General features: G+C 37.7%; 2 protein-coding genes across 2 annotated transcripts; one reads left to right on the top strand and one right to left on the bottom strand.

The window, feature by feature from the left end:
• Positions 1-528: 528 nt before the first annotated feature.
• Positions 529-8,066, bottom strand: LOC137028050 (uncharacterized). Its single transcript, XM_067396760.1, has 5 exons — positions 7,906-8,066; positions 7,182-7,475; positions 1,587-1,904; positions 1,110-1,412; positions 529-1,020 (listed from the first exon to the last, which is right to left on the bottom strand). Exons 1-5 carry the CDS (start codon positions 7,961-7,963, stop codon positions 1,004-1,006), a joined length of 990 nt encoding a protein of 329 aa, XP_067252861.1. The 5' UTR covers positions 7,964-8,066; the 3' UTR covers positions 529-1,003.
• Positions 8,067-11,909: 3,843 nt separating this feature from the next.
• LOC137028218 (SLAM family member 5-like) lies at positions 11,910-13,249 on the top strand. Its single transcript, XM_067396990.1, has 5 exons — positions 11,910-11,940; positions 12,167-12,475; positions 12,582-12,884; positions 12,974-13,117; positions 13,216-13,249. Exons 1-5 carry the CDS (start codon positions 11,910-11,912, stop codon positions 13,230-13,232), a joined length of 804 nt encoding a protein of 267 aa, XP_067253091.1. The 3' UTR covers positions 13,233-13,249.
• Positions 13,250-17,455: the final 4,206 nt, after the last annotated feature.

The following is a 17,455-nucleotide window of genomic DNA, read 5'->3' as shown; positions in this document are numbered from 1 at the left end:
ATATACGATTAAAAAGGGTTTATTTGTCCTTCTCAGAAAGAATTAAGTCAGAGTCACAAGTCTCTGCACACAGAAAAAAAAATGGTCGTAGGTCATATTGTTCCCCAAAGGTCATGACAATTCCAAATATGAAAGGTTCAAAGGGAAAATTCATCCCCGGAGAATATGACAGCTCTCTAAGGGTTTGGCATGGTAATCTGCTACGCTGCTGCAAGTACAGGACTTGCTACTGCAATACATTCACAGACATGCTGCTGTACAATATGGCGTACATGAATTACTCATAGCAGATCTATACAGGTGGAGCTGGGGAAGGTGGAGGGTTTCTGAAAGTGCATTGCATTGCTAAGGCAAAGGTTGAGCTCACTGGCTACTGACATAGCAGGAGCCAATCAGCTGTGCCCTATAAGAGAATGATCTGACTGCAAGCAGGATGCGTTAACGGCCCATCAGCTTGCGCCATCTAGAGTTTCATGACAGAATGTTGTATTAAAACATGCTGAGACTCTTGAAACTCAGAGTGAGGAAACTTTATTGATAATTACAGGCAGATACATGGCATATGGATATCAGAATGATATCAGAATGTGAGATCAGTGTCTTATATAAGGGAAATAAAAACATTTATTTCATTTCAAATTAACCAATTTAATGAAGAAAAAAAAGATACTGAAGAACGCAATCAAACATGAAGATTAGCTGTTACAAAAAAAAATAAATAAAGAAAAAGAAGAAAAGAAAGAAAAAAAGCAGCAGTCATCAGTATTAATCCTGACAAACACTGTTATAATGTGTTTGAACATCTATAACAGCAGATGAATATATGAAGTAATTACAAATAAATGAAGATTTAGGATTGAAATAGTTATGAGATATTACATCATCATTTAGGTTTCTGATGTGTGAATATGAGCTTGATCTCGTTCAGCTCTTCTGGATCTGATGTCATAAACCAGAATAATGACAGCAGCCACGCCCACCAGAGCAGAGAGGACCAATCGGATTACCGCTTCACAGAGTCTGAGGAATAAAAACATCAAACTGAGATCAGATCAGTCAATAAACACTAATATCAGCGCTGACATCAACTAATATCAGCACTGCCGTACCTGAACATGTGTGACAGAGGTGAGTGATGTCCAGATGTTGAGTCTGGTTGCTGATGGGATTGTTCAGCACACAGCTGTAGGTGTTTTTATCCTGATATTCCACCTCCAGAGGTAGAGAGAGACTGGCGCTGAAATCAGATGCACTGATTCTGGACAATTCGCTGTTTTCTTTGTACCAGGAGAGAGTCACATCACTCACATTCACAGCTGAACACACCAATGAACATGATGATGATGATGATGATGATGAAGATGAAGAACATTGTGAAGAGTTTCTGCTGATGACAGGAACAGGGAGACGAGCTGAAAAACATGAGAGAATAAAGAGAAATATGAAGAAATCTAATCAATAATCTTATTTTCAGTTCAAAGTGTTGAGTGTTTATACAGTCTGTCATCTCATGATTCAATAATTCAATATGTAAATAGTCAATGAAATAAGAATATTTGAGAACAGGAAAAATGATCTCTACTCACCATAGACAGAAAAACTGATTAATTTTGATAAAAATCTTGCTCCAGTTCTTTTTACTTCATAAAGTCCATCATGTTTCAATGTGGTGTTTGTGATGGTCAGAGATCCAGTTTGATTGTCCAGCTTCAGTCTGTCTCTGAATCTCCCATCAAGAACATCATCATATACAGTGAATCTGTCTGCCCTTTTATTGACTTCAGCTATTAAAGTCTCTTCAATTCCAAACTTCCACTGAATCTCATCACCATCAAAAATGTCAGTAAGACCAGGGTTCAGAGTAAATGAATTTCCCTCCGTCACTGATAAAAACACTGCCTTCGCTGCATCATCACCAAACACATACAGAGAACAAATAGAAACAGTTTTAGTCACAGATTAAGACTTTTAAATAACTTTGTGATTGTTTACAAAGGTAAATAGTCTGACTTTTAAATTAGAACTTAATAATATGAAACAACACAACAGACCCAAAAAAAGCAAAATTGTGTGTGAATTAATTTTATGTATTGATAAGTAGGGTTGGGTATCGAGAACCTGTTCCCTTTTTTCAACTGGTTCCAAATTTTTAAAGAACCTGGGATTCGATACAATACGTGCATTTTGATTCCTGACATTTTTCAGTCATTCTCACATGGTGAACGGCAGTGAGCATTTTATAGTTGTATCTATCTGCTAGGACCTGCAACAAGGACCTTATCTCATCACACACATACGCAGTTCATTACAATCGGCACTGACTTTTGCTTCAACACGGCATTAACCCAGCTAACAGAATTTTGTTATAAGAACGTTCTCTAAATATTCAGTGTTGGTTCTGAGAACATTAAAAACATCCAGTTTTACAATTAGTTATAACAATTTTAGTTATAACAATCCAGTTATAACAATTTTAGTTTACAGAAACATCTTCTGATGCACAACACTGGACACATCATCAGTGTTGTTTCCAGGACTCACTGGGTGTTTCGGGTCTTACAACAGACACCCTCATCCTGGTGACCCGACCGAGGCTGATCAGACCCCGGCCTGTGTCCAAGTGGCATTCTACTGCCCCCACAGCTCTCCCCTGTTCACCCAGAGCACCCACTCTGCTGGTTCGCTCTTCCTCAACTGAAGCTCACACCTCCTCCTGTACCAGCCTCTGCCTCTCTTTTCCGCCGGCAGAGTCATATCGGGTCACTTTTAGACTTTCAAGTCCGGGTCTGCCTTGCGGCACTGTTCCAAGGATGGCCTTGTGCTTCAGCCGAGACTCTGCTTGCTAGACGGCCTTGGCTGCCCTCCACTTCCTCCCTGTCCTCACAACAATCCCTGCACCAGACACTTTGGCATCTCTGCAGGTGCTCCCGTGCCCTTGCAGAAATGAAATCTTCCCTGGCAGAGCTAAAAGGGAGCCTAAGTTTGTTGGTGTTCCCATATAGCCCAATGTTACTTAGGCTGTGCAGTAGACCCAGCCATCTGAGTAGATAGCTGCTCACCTTTTGCTCAAAACCTTCCACCACAGTCATGGGGACCTCATAGATAAGCAGAGGCCAGAGGATACTTGTGAGGATTCCATACTGGTAGACCCAGGCCTTGAATCTTCCAGGGAGCCCAGACTTGTTCACTGTTCTCAACCATCCCTCCAGGTCTGCACCAGTTGCCTTGATGGAGTCTCTGTCATTCAGGCTGCAGTTGAAGACCTTTCCAAGGCTCTTCACTGGTTTCTCAGTGACTGATGGAATCTGGTGTTCTTCCAACCTGAAGCGGAATCTGTCTGTAACCTTCCCCTTCTTTAGAACCAAGGACCTGGATTTTGCAGGAGTCTCTCCAACCCCTGTAGGATCCACCTGGCTCCTGGTACCTCCGTTGTTGTAACTGTGAGGTCATCCATGAAGGCTCTTATGGGAGGTTGCCTTACTCCAGACATGCTGAGAGGGCCTCTGCACTGTTTCAGCTACCTTGACCAGCATATTCATTGCCAGCGCAAAGAGGATCACTGAGATGGTACAGCCAGTGACTATCCTCACCTCCAGCTGGTGCCAGCCAGATGTTAGCTGGCCCATGGAGACTCTCAGGCTGAACTTGCTGTAATAGTCCAGGATGAGATCTTTCACCAGCATGTGGGGTATTGAGCCATAAGCGTTGGTGAGGTCCAGCCACAGTACAGCCAGGTCCCCTCTGCCTTCGCTTGCTTCCCTGATAAACTGGATTACCACACCCATGTGTTCCAGACATGGACCCAGCGGTTGATCTCTCATAGAGTCACTAGGTGGCCTTGAGGTGGTCGTTTATGACATCTTTGGAGCAGGTGAGGTGGCCACCCCTCTTTTGTCCAAGGAGCTGCTTGGTCAACTTGAATGGGTTGGCCAAGAATGCTGCCCTCTTCCTAGCTCTCTCCTTCTGCCTCCTGTGGAACTCTGCCCTCCATAAGGTCAAGAGTTGTTTCCTTAGGATTGCTCTCAGATCTGCTAGACCGGACTCAACTAGATCAGAATCAACTTCCTCTGCTGACTTGTATTGCCTCTTAAGCAGCCTGAGTTCTTCCCTGAGGTACTGGATTTTCCTTGCTCTGCGGCTTGGAGCACATGCCAATGGAGCAGGCTTGGATGCTTCGGTTCCAAATCGCTCAGCTGTGATGTTCACTATGAGGGTGGTCATCGTTCTCAGTCGGTGGTCTACGCCCCCCTTTGCTGTTATTTCCAAGACCTAGCTTACATCTTCATCAAAGTGTTACCACACCACTCTCTCTCAGGATCTGGGCCACTGGATCTTTGGCTGGATTGAAGGGGCACAGCCAGTTGTTATATCTGCAGCTTGCTGGCTTAGGTTATCAGGAAATTCTGTCTCTTGAGTTGTGATGGCAGGTGAGCTGCTGGCAGCAGGTATTGGTGACACTAGTAGGCTCTGGGCACTGGTTGCCTCCGGGCCTAGCTCCTTCTGCATCTTACCAGAAGTTACTTCTGTGCATTGTGTCATCATTGCCACTGTCAAACATCTTTTTCTTCCTTGAAGGATTTTTTAAACCCCTCACATTCTTGCAGATCTTGCCGCAGCTGCACTGTATTGTCATCATCGTTTTTCCTTTGTCCTGTGTCGTTATCCTTGACTCCATCCTGTTGGGGTGCTCATCCCTGTTTGGGCAGCTTTGATCAGCTCTTGAGGTTCTTATCTAGTATGTGAGATCCTTGATGGTGTAGTTGTGTTTACCGACTTTGATGAGGCCTGCTCTTATCCCTTTGCTCTGTCCACTCAGTTGTCATCAGCGGGAAAACCTCTCTCTATGATTGTGTTGGTTGTTTATTTTCACAGCTAGAATATGACGGCTGCACAAATAGATTTTTAAATGCCAGTCACAGTTTTTATTAAATGTCTCACTGTTGTATTGTAATTTCAGGGATAAAAAAGTAAAGACATAAATGACATGTGGGACACTATTTAAGTCTTGCGGAATGCGGGACAAAATTCCCAATTTCTGGACTGTCCCGCAAAAGTCACCCTACTTTTGCACAAGCGATTAATGTTGAAAAAATGTTGAAATTTCAAAAAAAATCAATGGCAATGGGATTGAATCAATGTTACAATGTCATGTTTGTTCAACATCATGTTTGAACTCTCAGAAAATGAAACACAACTACAACTGACTTAAAGCCACACAGCCCCAAATCAACTGAAGATAAAAGAAGACAATAAATCTCTCAAAATCCAGTTTTGGTCAGCGATGAGGTTAGTGACTTGTTATACTTTATGATAATGAAAACTATATCACCTGATCACTTTTGTTTCTGGTATTATTTGCAACAAATGATGTGTTTTGACAAACATTGTTACAAAGTCCACATATAAAGTCAGAATTGCAAGATCACAATTATTATTTTTTTTTTTTCACAAATGCAAGTTTTTATCTCACAATTCTGACTTTTTGTTCTCACATTTGCAAGATATAAACTCACAATTGTGAGTTATAAAGTCAGAATTGTATGATATGCCCCTGGTTAACGCTTAGTTATTTTTTTTGTTAGTCCTATACTAAAACGAATGTTTGAGCTGTTTCAGCTGAAAGCAACTTATACTGACTTATCTTAAAATATGTCAGTGCCGTTGTTTTTTCTCAAGATGCACAGCAGTAATGTTTTTTTTTTTTTTTTATATGTGCATTTATAAAAAATACTTAAAGTCAGTCTGGCTTGTAATAAGAGAGATTTAATGTTGATTTCATGGGGAGTTCAGACTGCACGATTTTCAAAGTAGTCAGGTCACTGTTCTTTTCACATTGCATGACTATCTTGCCCAGCATTCAGCTGCTGCTGTGTTCAAACTGCACGATGGATCGGCGACAGAAGGTTTCACACTGCATGACTTTACAATAGGAAGAATCGCCGACAACTCTGTCTGGCACGCAAACTACGTTTCACAACCAAACACACGCGAGACGTGACAAGGAAACAACGCAATATCACGAGTGCAAGGGTTTTACGGAGTTATTATTATTATTAGCAACGGTAGCCCGCAAGAAGCTTGCAATACGAATTGCCTGTGGGATGATTTGCAGCGAAAACAAGAAAAAGAAAAGAAGGATATGGAGGAGGAAATGGTTGGGGAGAGTTGGAGGTAAATAAATAACTTTTCAATGTGCTGCTGTTGCGGATGGTCAAGCAAAGGTTTGTGCTTTGTTTCTGTTTGATAGAATTGTAATGTTTATGTGTACGAAGCCATGCTTGCTGATGTTGTGGTCTATAACTCCTCCCCGAACTCCCCGCTGCTCTGTATCTCGCTCTCTCATTGGCTGTCGGTCATCGCCGATGTAGTTTTCAGTCAGAACACTTTTCACACAGCAGTATTTTGAATCGCCGACAGGTCCAGATATTTAGCATGCCAAATATCTCATGGGTGTCGGCGACTCGTCAGCGATTCTCTCAGATCGCATCTTTGCTCATTCACACTGCCTGATTGTCACTCGCGTGAACAAGCACCGATTTGCCTGTGATTTCGGGCATTTGTCAGCGATTTCTCAAAACCTGTCGGCGAGCCAAAATCGGGGCTAAAATCTTGCAGTCTGAACTCGGCTTAAGGCTGTGGCTGGAAGTTAGTTGTAGTTCTTGTGTTTCTCTTTCCTTCAGTGAATCCGCTTGTTAACAACAAATGTCTTCAATAATCAAACAACCCTCATTCAATTAGCCACTTAAGTACCTAATTAACTCTAACACTGCTTTGGTGTTACTTTTAACACCCTATTGGTGATTCCCATATGAACACCGAGCATTGTTGATTTACCACCAGGAAATTTACTGTGCTCTCAGAATCCTGACAATTTTTATTAGTATTTGAGAGAGATCTAAAAAACTTTTTTCTCTGCCACAAGCATCCTCTGTATGCTGCATTATCATGTTTACTGTTATTACCGTGTCAATTTTTAATAAAAGAGCCATGTTTGCAGTTGTGCCACTATAACAATTGAGATTTTACAAATTGCCGGGCAAATGGTCTCAACAGTTTTTAAAAATACTGATATTTATATGAAAGGTTTCAAACAACAAATTATGCCATAGTATTTTATTTTAAAATTGATCTTATTGTATCTGATAAAAAAATAAAATGGGTATAACAAATATTTAACTCACCATGGACATGGAGAAGGAACGTTTTCTTCAGTTGTTGATTGATCCATAGTTGAAAAACTCCAGTGTTTTGAGCTGTGATGGTCAGAGATCCAGTTTGTTTGTCCAGTTTCAGGCTGTCTCTGAATCTCCCGTCAAGAACATCATCATATACAGTGAAGTTGTCTTCCTGTTTATTGATTTCAGCTATTAAAGTGTTTCCCAACATCCACTGAATCAGATGATTATCCTTTATTTCAGTAAGATCAGAGTTTAGAGTGACTGAATTTCCCTGTGTCACTGACACTGACTCCATTGCTGTATCATCAAACACACATGAAGAAGAGTTTGTCACAGATTACAGCTTTAAATAACTTGAAGATGGTTTGATGAAGCTTCACAAAAATAATTATTTAGATGTTAAGTGAATAATATTCTGCAGCAGTACAAACACTAAATATCCTGAATGAAAGAAAAAATAAAAGAAGTAAAAGTCTCTCTTTTCTTCTTTTCAGTTATTGGTCAATATAAAACTATAGTTTTTTTATTGACCAATAACTAAAAAGAAGAAAAGAGAGACTTTTACTCAAATAAGAGTTTAGACCTGAATTTACAAAGGAAAGAAATAATTATTTCTCTATGAGAATAACAGTGAATGTTGATCCTCTCTGACTAATTTAACCAGTAATGTATCACATGTAACCAGAACAGAAATAACTGAAGTCATAAAAACACATTTCGAACTCACCATCCAGACGCCACAAACACAAACTGAGCAAAACTAATCTAAGAAACATTTTCTTCATCTGTTCACTTTAAAGCTCACGATCGTAACTCTTAAAATGTCTGAAAACACTGATCTGAAACACACTGAACTGTGATATTTATCTGGTTGAGTGTGAATCCTCCCCCAACCTCAGTTAGTTTCCGCTCACAAATCCATCTCCTTTAACATCATGAAAATTAGTGAGGTTTTGCTGATCTTGCATTTTCAAACTTAAAACCAGGAGCAGTCAAAGTTCAGGTTCATTCAAAGTTCAGTAAACATTTCTGAAGCAAGGCAAAACACACAATCAATGAACAAAGTCAAAACCACTGTAAATCAAGGGGAAATAAACAGGCTAGCGTTTTCAAGCATTTTCCAAAAGTTGCCCCACACTGAAACATCTGAAAATGCTTAAATCATCTTACTGTGCAAAACATAATAAAAGCTCTTATTATATGGTATATATTATATGGCATTATATATATATATATATATATATATATATATATATATATATATATATATATATGTAGTGGTTTTACAGGGTGTTAAAAGCAACACTGAAGCAGTGTTAAAGTTAATTAGATGATTGAGTGATGATTGACAGTTAGTGTTGACACCTGATGTTAATAAGCAGAATCACTAAAAGAAAAAGAGAGAAAATTATGTTAATTAATGTGTTATGTAATATGAGTCACCGTTATGGAGGTCAGTGTTTGCTTTAGTTGGACTCTTGACCCTTTATTTTTTGATATTTGTTTTTCTCTGGCTGCTCCAACTTTGTGTTTGTAAAGCACATTTATTATGGCAAGAATAAAATCTGATCTGGTCACCATATGTTTTGATGACATTATCATCCTGAAATGACCTGATTCACTGATGTCATTCAGAGTCTAAATCTCTGACTATATATATATATGCTTTATGAGTAACTTTAGTATTGGTGATTGTAGCCCTGTGATTTTACAGCTTTGAAATCCAACAACAATATGAACAATTTCAATAATACATTATGCACACTGTGTTTGACCCTTTTACTGTTGAAATGGTTTTATTTTGTTTTATTTATTACAAAATGGCACAAAACTGACCGCCCTGCAGAAAAATAACTTATAAATCACTTGTTATGCTATTTTATTACCAAATATTGTATTCAATCTTTTTGTCATCTTGTTTTCTTTAAATTAGGACTGGTTTTGTATTTATCTTTTAAACCGATTGACCGCAGGCCTCATCGATCGGAGCCTCACTGGTTTGAGGATAAAGTTCATCTCTGTGCAAAGGAAAGCCTGTAATACTCAAAATAGTTTGTGTACATGAACGTGTATGTGTATGTGCAGGGATGCACGAGTATGCCACACATGCAGAGGTTTTGCTCGCCCACATGTATATATGAACACTAATTGTTTCTCTGATTTCCGACCCCATTCGTTTTAATTTTTGACCAATATCAATGAGGCCTATGATCAATCAGTTTAAAAAATAAATACAAAACCTGTCCTAATTTAAAGAAAACAAGTAGACAAAAAGATTGTCATTGTATAATGGTCTGATTCACTGGGTACATCAAGTATTATTAGCTGTAGATGCTTTTTTTTAATATAATTTTTTTCATTACAGTAAATCTGTGATGTTACAACACACTCAGATATCAAGAATCAGCATATGAACCTCAACAATGGTGACAATCAAACAAAGTGCTTCATGTTGCAGTGCATGATGGGAGCCACCAATCAAAACTCATCCATGGCTCCCATCATGCATTGCTGTATGAATAAATTATGCAGCTGATTTGTCCTGTAATTTTTGTAGATTGTTCAAGTTTGCTTTTATTTTTCTGTTGTTTTGTTGTGACAGTAGCTTGTTTTGTGATGTTCAGAGTTGGTCTGTTTGTCAGTATAATGACATCAGTGAATCAGGTCAGTACAGAATGATAATGTAAGCTTCAAAACATATTTCGACCAGATCATATTTCCTCTTGCCACAACAAATGTGCTTCACAATAGTGATTTAAACCTTCAGAGCTTGTGTCAAGGATAAATGGGCGTGCCAGATGAAGCCTCGATTCGAGGCTTGTGTTGGTAGTGTAGAAATCACGTGACCAATGACAAAGGAACCCTCACATTCTGTCCAATCACGTGCGTGATTCGCTTTGCGTATCGGAATGTTCGAACCCCCAAATCTTACGTTTTTAGTAGGTTTTCATTCAGACTTATTCAGTAACATTTTTAAATACCCAGGTATAAAAGTATGAAGAATACAAATCATTTCAGGAAAATAAAATATTTGCCATATGCAATTCATATATGTGTATTTTTTTCTTCTGTTACATCATATTGATATCCATACTGGCATTAAATGCCACAGTTTAATGGGTAAATTAATTTAACACAGAGATAAATTCAACACACACACATGCACTATTGGGCTTTTATTTGAGCATGTAACATGAAACGTGTGGTGGCTGCTTCGTCCGGCGAAGCTTCTTTCACAGGGTTTTGGCTGCTTTATTTGTTACTAAACACCAGATGCCGCTGTTTTCAACACTCTCGAAGCTTTGAACCTTTTCCAGGAACTATGAGGGGAAAATCATGAGGCTTCATTTGCTCATCACTACTTTACAAACACAAAGCTGGAGCAGCCAGAGAAAAACTAATAAGAAATATTAGGCTAAAGGGTCAAGAGCTCAACTAAAGAAAGCGCTTTTCACCATCATGGTGACTTGAAACTAAACTTTCATTAAAACATTAACATCTAAACATCTGTTCATTCTCAGTATGAACTTTTGTTGATGTGTGACAGAAATCAAATCAATTTCAACTATCAAATTTAGTTGGGCACTATCTAAAAACTCACTTAGGGCACCAACAGAGCCATGTTTTTCTTTGTAGTTTCTTATAACTAATGTGTTGTTGCCTCTAACATTGTGCCTTTTGAGACGCATTTAAGATGCTGATTCATGTTTTTACTGCTGAGTTTATTTGTGTATTTACGAAATGAGAACTGATCTTTCTGTTCCCTTACATGCTCCTAAAAACACTGTAGATTCATAGTTCACTTCTGGAATAAACGATTAATAATCCATCACTGAACACACCAATGATAACGATGATGAAGAGTCTCTGCTGAAGACAGGAATCAGACCGCAGCAGGTTTCAGTTTGACTCAGAAGATGAACTTCAGTAAAACTGCTACTGTGAGACGGCAGACGGGTTTAACTATTTATTTTCATTTTCCCATACACTGAAAGTGACAACTGAGTAAATATACAAATATACACAACACATTTTAAATCACTAGAGTTAGGCTCAATTTTACCATGAAGTGTAGTTTATACACTATTCACATGATATTCTTTTAGCCATTTAACAGTCAGATATTTACAAAGATTGTGTTAAATGACAAAAATAAAGAATCCATTAAGAACAGTTAAGTCTTAATAAGATAACTCTGTGTAACTAACATTTGATTGTATGCAAATGCAGCGAGTGAAAGTAGGAGGGTCAGACTCTGGAGGATTCACACCAGCTCCAGTGTTTTTAACAGATAGTTTCATCAGACACTGAACAACTGAAGAAAATGTTTCACATGCTTGTTTCGTTCTGTTTGTGCTGGTGGAGACTGATTGGTAAGATATAAATATATTTTTGGTTTAATTTAGTGAAAAAGCTGCTGCATATTAGACTATTTCCGTTGGCTGTAAATGTACTAAATGAATAATGAATATTGTGAGATCTGCTTACTTTGAATTCAGGTCTCTGTTGAAGACACTGAAATTTCCAGGTCTAGAAATGTCATAAAATTAAAAGTCATGGGAAATAATGGAAATCTCTAGTGAATGTAAATGTTTCTGTTTCTGATCTGCATGGAGGCACAGAAAGACAAAACTTTGCTTGCAGTTGCTTCCAAATATCAGGCCGTTTTTATCCTTTAAAAAAATTAATTTATAAAAATACAATTTTATAAATGTAGCTACAAAACTCAAAATGTGCAGTAACCCTGAGAGCTTGAGAGACGGTGATAAAACAGTAAGTTGTCCAGCACAATTAAACTATAAACTACAGAATATAACTTTCAAACAAATGAAAGATCAAAGGTTCACACAAACATCTGTTCATCAGTCTCACCTGTCATTCTGTGTCTCTGCTGCTGTCGTGAATGTTCTTCAGCTCACATGTTAATAATAAAAACTACAGCTGATCTCAGGATTTATAAACCAACAAAACCTGTTCATGTTCTTCAGGTGTGTTTGGTGATTCAGTGTCAGTGATGGAGGGAGATTCTGTCACTTTATACACTGATCTTACTGAAATACATGAAGAAGACAACATACTGTGGAAATATGGAGCTGAAAACTCTCTCATAGCTAAAATGAAGGAAAAGAAGCAAACCTTCATCACATCTGATGGGAGATTCAGAGACAGACTGAAGCTGGACGATCAAACTGGATCTCTGACCATCACAAACATCAGACCTGAACATGCTGGACTTTATCAACTAGAGATAAAGGGAGTGAAACTGATATCAAAAACATTCAGTGTTTCTGTCTATGGTGAGATCATTTTTCCTTTCCTTCAATTATTCTTATTAAATTAACTTCTACAGTACCAAATGTCTAAACATGTCCATATTTCTCTTTATTCTCTCATGTTTTCCAGCTCATCTGCCTGTTCCTCTCATCAGCGGAAACTCTTCACAATGTTCTTCATCATCATCATCATCATCATCATCAAATTGTTCATTGGTGTGTTCAGCTGTGAATGTGAGTCATGTGACTCTCTCCTGGTACAAAGGAAACAGTTTATTGTCCAGCATCAGTGTGTCTGATCTCAGCATCAGTCTCTCTCTACCTCTGGAGGTGGAATATCAGGATAAAAACACCTACAGCTGTGTGCTGAACAATCCCATCAGCAACCAGACTCAACATCTGGACATCACTCACCTCTGTCACACATGTGCAGGTACGGCAGTGCTGATATTAGTTGATGTCAGCGCTGATATTAGTGATTATTGACTGATCTGATCTCAGTTTGATGTTTTTATTCCTCAGACTCTGTCCACTGTTGTGGTCCTACTGAAGCTGTGATCCGATTGGTCCTCTCTGCTCTGGTGGGCGTGGTTACTGTCATTCTTCTGGTTTATGACATCAGATCCAGAAGAGCTGAACGAGATCAAGCTCAGATTCACACATCAGGTACATGATTGATGATGTCATTTCTCACACACTGATTTTGCATATAGTAATATTTGTGAGATTTATTAATTAATGGCTTTATATTTTCATCTTTTCAGGAAGTATTGAAATCTAAAGCAGAACGCTGAACTTTAAAAGATTCTTCAAGTGTGTTTTTGTCATAATAAACATTGATGATTATTTGAGCTTCTCTCGCTCAGTGTCAGATTTTTTAAAAATCTTATTTGTAAGGCTTTATTGTTTATATTTATCTCTGATACAAACACATTAATAAAGAGACACACAGATCTCACTTTACTAATACTGCTGTTCAGAGGTGGACATTCCAGGGGTCAGAAAGTAAAAGTCCTGCCATATTTTTATCTCATCCACTGAAGCATTAATGAGATAAATAAGTGATAAATTGAGTGATGATTGAGCAAACCCTGACCTCGATGATGGTAACTTAAAAATTGTGATTTTCTCCTTTGGTGATTCTGCTTGTTATCATCAGGTGTCTTCAATAATGGTCAATCATCACTCAATTAATCACTTATTTATCTCATTAATGCTTCAGTGGGTGGAATAAAAATATGGCAAGACTTTTATTCTTCCTTGAGTGATCTTGAAGTCCACATCCAGCGCCCGATGGGAAGCTTCCCTCTAAAAACTGTATAAGGATGTTAGGGGATAATGTTCTAACAATGTTATCACTAAACATTTTTACAATGTTTTTAATAATGTTATCCTAGGAGAATATTCTGGCAACAAAAATAAAACTTGCCACTGAAAACATTACCAAAACATAGCATAATGTTCTGAAAACATTCTTATAACAATCACATTTCTAGCTGGGTTAGCATCATTTTAACCTTGTACGGAGGTTCAATGAACGTCTATATCGGACATGCAGAAGACGTCAAAAAAAGACTTTCATTCTGGCTCCTCAGTGGACGCCTGTTCAATGTCTGACTTTTGTGACAAAGACGTTGAAAAGACGTCTTCTGGACATAGCTTTGTTCAGTGGGTTGTTTTTAATTCTTTTTTTGTTTGTTTGTTTGTTTTTTTGTTATAGTTCCTGCTTTGTAGTTAAACTCAAAGTTAAATTATGTTTATTGTGTGTCTGTGTAAATATTTTTATTGTAAGCTGTACGGTGAGCTAGTTCGTGGCTGCAAGACTCTGGGTTCCCAGCTAGAAATTTTACGTTCCCAGAACGTCCCCACTGGTGTTAAGGATGTTACCTAGTAAAGTTTCCAGAACGTTCAGAGACTGTCAGGATGGTAATGATTTTTAAAGGTTGGGGGACTTAATTTGGTGGACCTTCAGGGAACATTAAGGATGTTCTGGGAATGTTTAGGGGACTGTATCTAGGACGTTCCCTCTAGGTCTCTACACTACATTCCCATAATGTTTGCAGGACCTTTAGGGGTCCAACCTAGAATATTATTTTTTTGGTCCTATTTAGGTTCTTCTGTCACATTTACTAAATGTTTTCAGAACCTTTAGTAAAATCCAGGAACTTTAAGGGGACCAAACTAGAATGTTACTAGAATGGACCTAGAATGTTACTGCAGCTCTTCTTTAACACTGGTTCTTGGTCTGCAGATCCTTAATCTGTCGTTTTGAAAGCTCTGCATAAGGAACAATGGCTTCTGCTGCAGCACCAGATGTAAATAGGCTGTTTGAGGAAAAACAGGGAAGTGAGATGCCGCACAGTGCAGCGCAGTCCAAAATGAAACATCCTCATATAAATAACTAACCATCTGGCAATGTTCCGTTAACATCCCAAATGTCCTCTTTGTAACGTTGCCACGTGACCACGCTACTCTGCTGTGTAAAACTGCATGAACCATTCATTCTAGACCTAGCTACCCAGCTAACAGGGAACGTTTCCATAACTTTCACTAAGGTTATGTTAAAGTTTTGTAAATGTTAGAAAAAAACATTTCTAAAATAATGTTTCAGGAACATTCTTATAATGTTTTCATAGTTAAAATACGTTCTCATAACATTGAGAAGAAACATTCTTAGAACAACATTCTTGAAACGTCTTTATCACGTTATTTGTACTTGACTGATGTTTTCATAATGTTGAACAAAAACGTTCTCATAACAACGTTCTTGAAACGTCTTTATCACGTTATTTGTACTTGACTGATGTTCTCATAATGTTGAGTAAAAACGTTCTCATAACAACGTTCTTGAAACATCTTTATCACGTTATTTGTACTTGACTGATGTTCTCATAATGTTGATCAAAAACGTTCTCATAACAACGTTCTTGAAACATCTTTATCACGTTATTTGTACTTGACTGATGTTCTCCTAATGTTGATCAAAAACGTTCTCATAACAACGTTCTTGTAACGTCTTTATCACGTTATTTGTACTTGACTGATGTTCTCATAATGTTGAACAAAAACGTTCTCATAACAACGTTCTTGTAACGTCTTTATCATGTTATTTGTACTTGACTGATGTTCTCATAATGTTGAACAAAAACGTTCTCATAACAACGTTCTTGTAACGTCTTTATCACGTTATTTGTACTTGACTGATGTTCTCATAATGTTGAGTAAAAACATTCTCATAACAACGTTCTTGAAACGTCTTCATCACGTTATTTGTACTTGACTGATGTTTTCATAATGTTGAACAAAAACGTTCTCATAACAACGTTCTTGAAACGTCTTTATCACGTTATTTGTACTTGACTGATGTTCTCGTAATGTTGAGCGAAAACGTTCTCATAACAACGTTCTTGTAACGTCTTTATCACGTTATTTGTACTTGACTGATGTTCTCATAATGTTGAGTAAAAATGTTCTCATAACAACGTTCTTGTAACGTCTTTATCACGTTATTTGTACTTGACTGATGTTCTCATAATGTTGAGTAAAAACATTCTCATAACAACGTTCTTGAAACGTCTTTATCACGTTATTTGTACTTGACTGATGTTCTCGTAATGTTGAACAAAAACGTTCTCATAACAACGTTCTTGAAACGTCTTTATCACGTTATTTGTACTTGACTGATGTTCTCATTATGTTGAGTAAAAATGTTCTCATAACAACGTTCTTGTAACGTCTTTATCACGTTATTTGTACTTGACTGATGTTCTCGTAATGTTGAGTGAAAACGTTCTCATAACAACGTTCTTGTAATGTCTTTATCACGTTATTTGTACTTGACTGATGTTCTCCTAATGTTGAGTAAAAACGTTCTCATAACAACGTTCTTGTAACGTCTTTATCACGTTATTTGTACTTGACTGATGTTCTCCTAATGTTGAGTGAAAACGTTCTCATAACAACGTTCTTGTAACGTCTTTATCACGTTATTTGTACTTGACTGATGTTTTCATAATGTTGAACAAAAACGTTCTCATAACAACGTTCTTGTAACGTCTTTATCACGTTATTTGTACTTGACTGATGTTCTCGTAATGTTGAGCGAAAACGTTCTCATAACAACGTTCTTGTAATGTCTTTATCACGTTATTTGTACTTGACTGATGTTCTCCTAATGTTGAGTAAAAACGTTCTCATAACAACGTTCTTGTAACGTCTTTATCACGTTATTTGTACTTGACTGATGTTCTCCTAATGTTGAGTAAAAACGTTCTCATAACAACGTTCTTGTAACGTCTTTATCACGTTATTTGTACTTGACTGATGTTCTCGTAATGTTGAGTGAGAACGTTCTCATAACAACGTTCTTGTAACGTCTTTATCACGTTATTTGTACTTGACTGATGTTCTCGCAATGTTGAGTAAAAATGTTCTCATAACAACGTTCTTGTAACGTCTTTATCACGTTATTTGTACTTGACTGATGTTCTCCTAATGTTGAGTAAAAACGTTCTCATAACAACGTTCTTGTAACGTCTTTATCACGTTATTTGTACTTGACTGATGTTCTCCTAATGTTGAGTAAAAACGTTCTCATAACAACGTTCTTGTAACGTCTTTATCACGTTATTTGTACTTGACTGATGTTCTCCTAATGTTGAGTGAGAACGTTCTCATAACAACGTTCTTGTAACGTCTTTATCACGTTATTTGTACTTGACTGATGTTCTCGTAATGTTGAGTGAAAACGTTCTCATAACAACGTTCTTGAAACGTCTTTATCACGTTATTTGTACTTGACTGATGTTCTCATAATGTTGAGTAAAAATGTTCTCATAACAACGTTCTTGTAACGTCTTTATCACGTTATTTGTACTTGACTGATGTTTTCATAATGTTGAACAAAAACGTTCTCATAACAACGTTCTTGTAACGTCTTTATCACGTTATTTGTACTTGACTGATGTTCTCGTAATGTTGAGCGAAAACGTTCTCATAACAACG

The sequence above is a fragment of the Chanodichthys erythropterus genome, chromosome 10, assembly GCF_024489055.1.
Source record: "Chanodichthys erythropterus isolate Z2021 chromosome 10, ASM2448905v1, whole genome shotgun sequence".
Taxonomy (NCBI): domain Eukaryota; kingdom Metazoa; phylum Chordata; class Actinopteri; order Cypriniformes; family Xenocyprididae; genus Chanodichthys; species Chanodichthys erythropterus.
The sequence above is the reverse complement of the archived record's forward strand: the minus strand, read 5'-3'. Positions and strand labels throughout refer to the sequence as shown.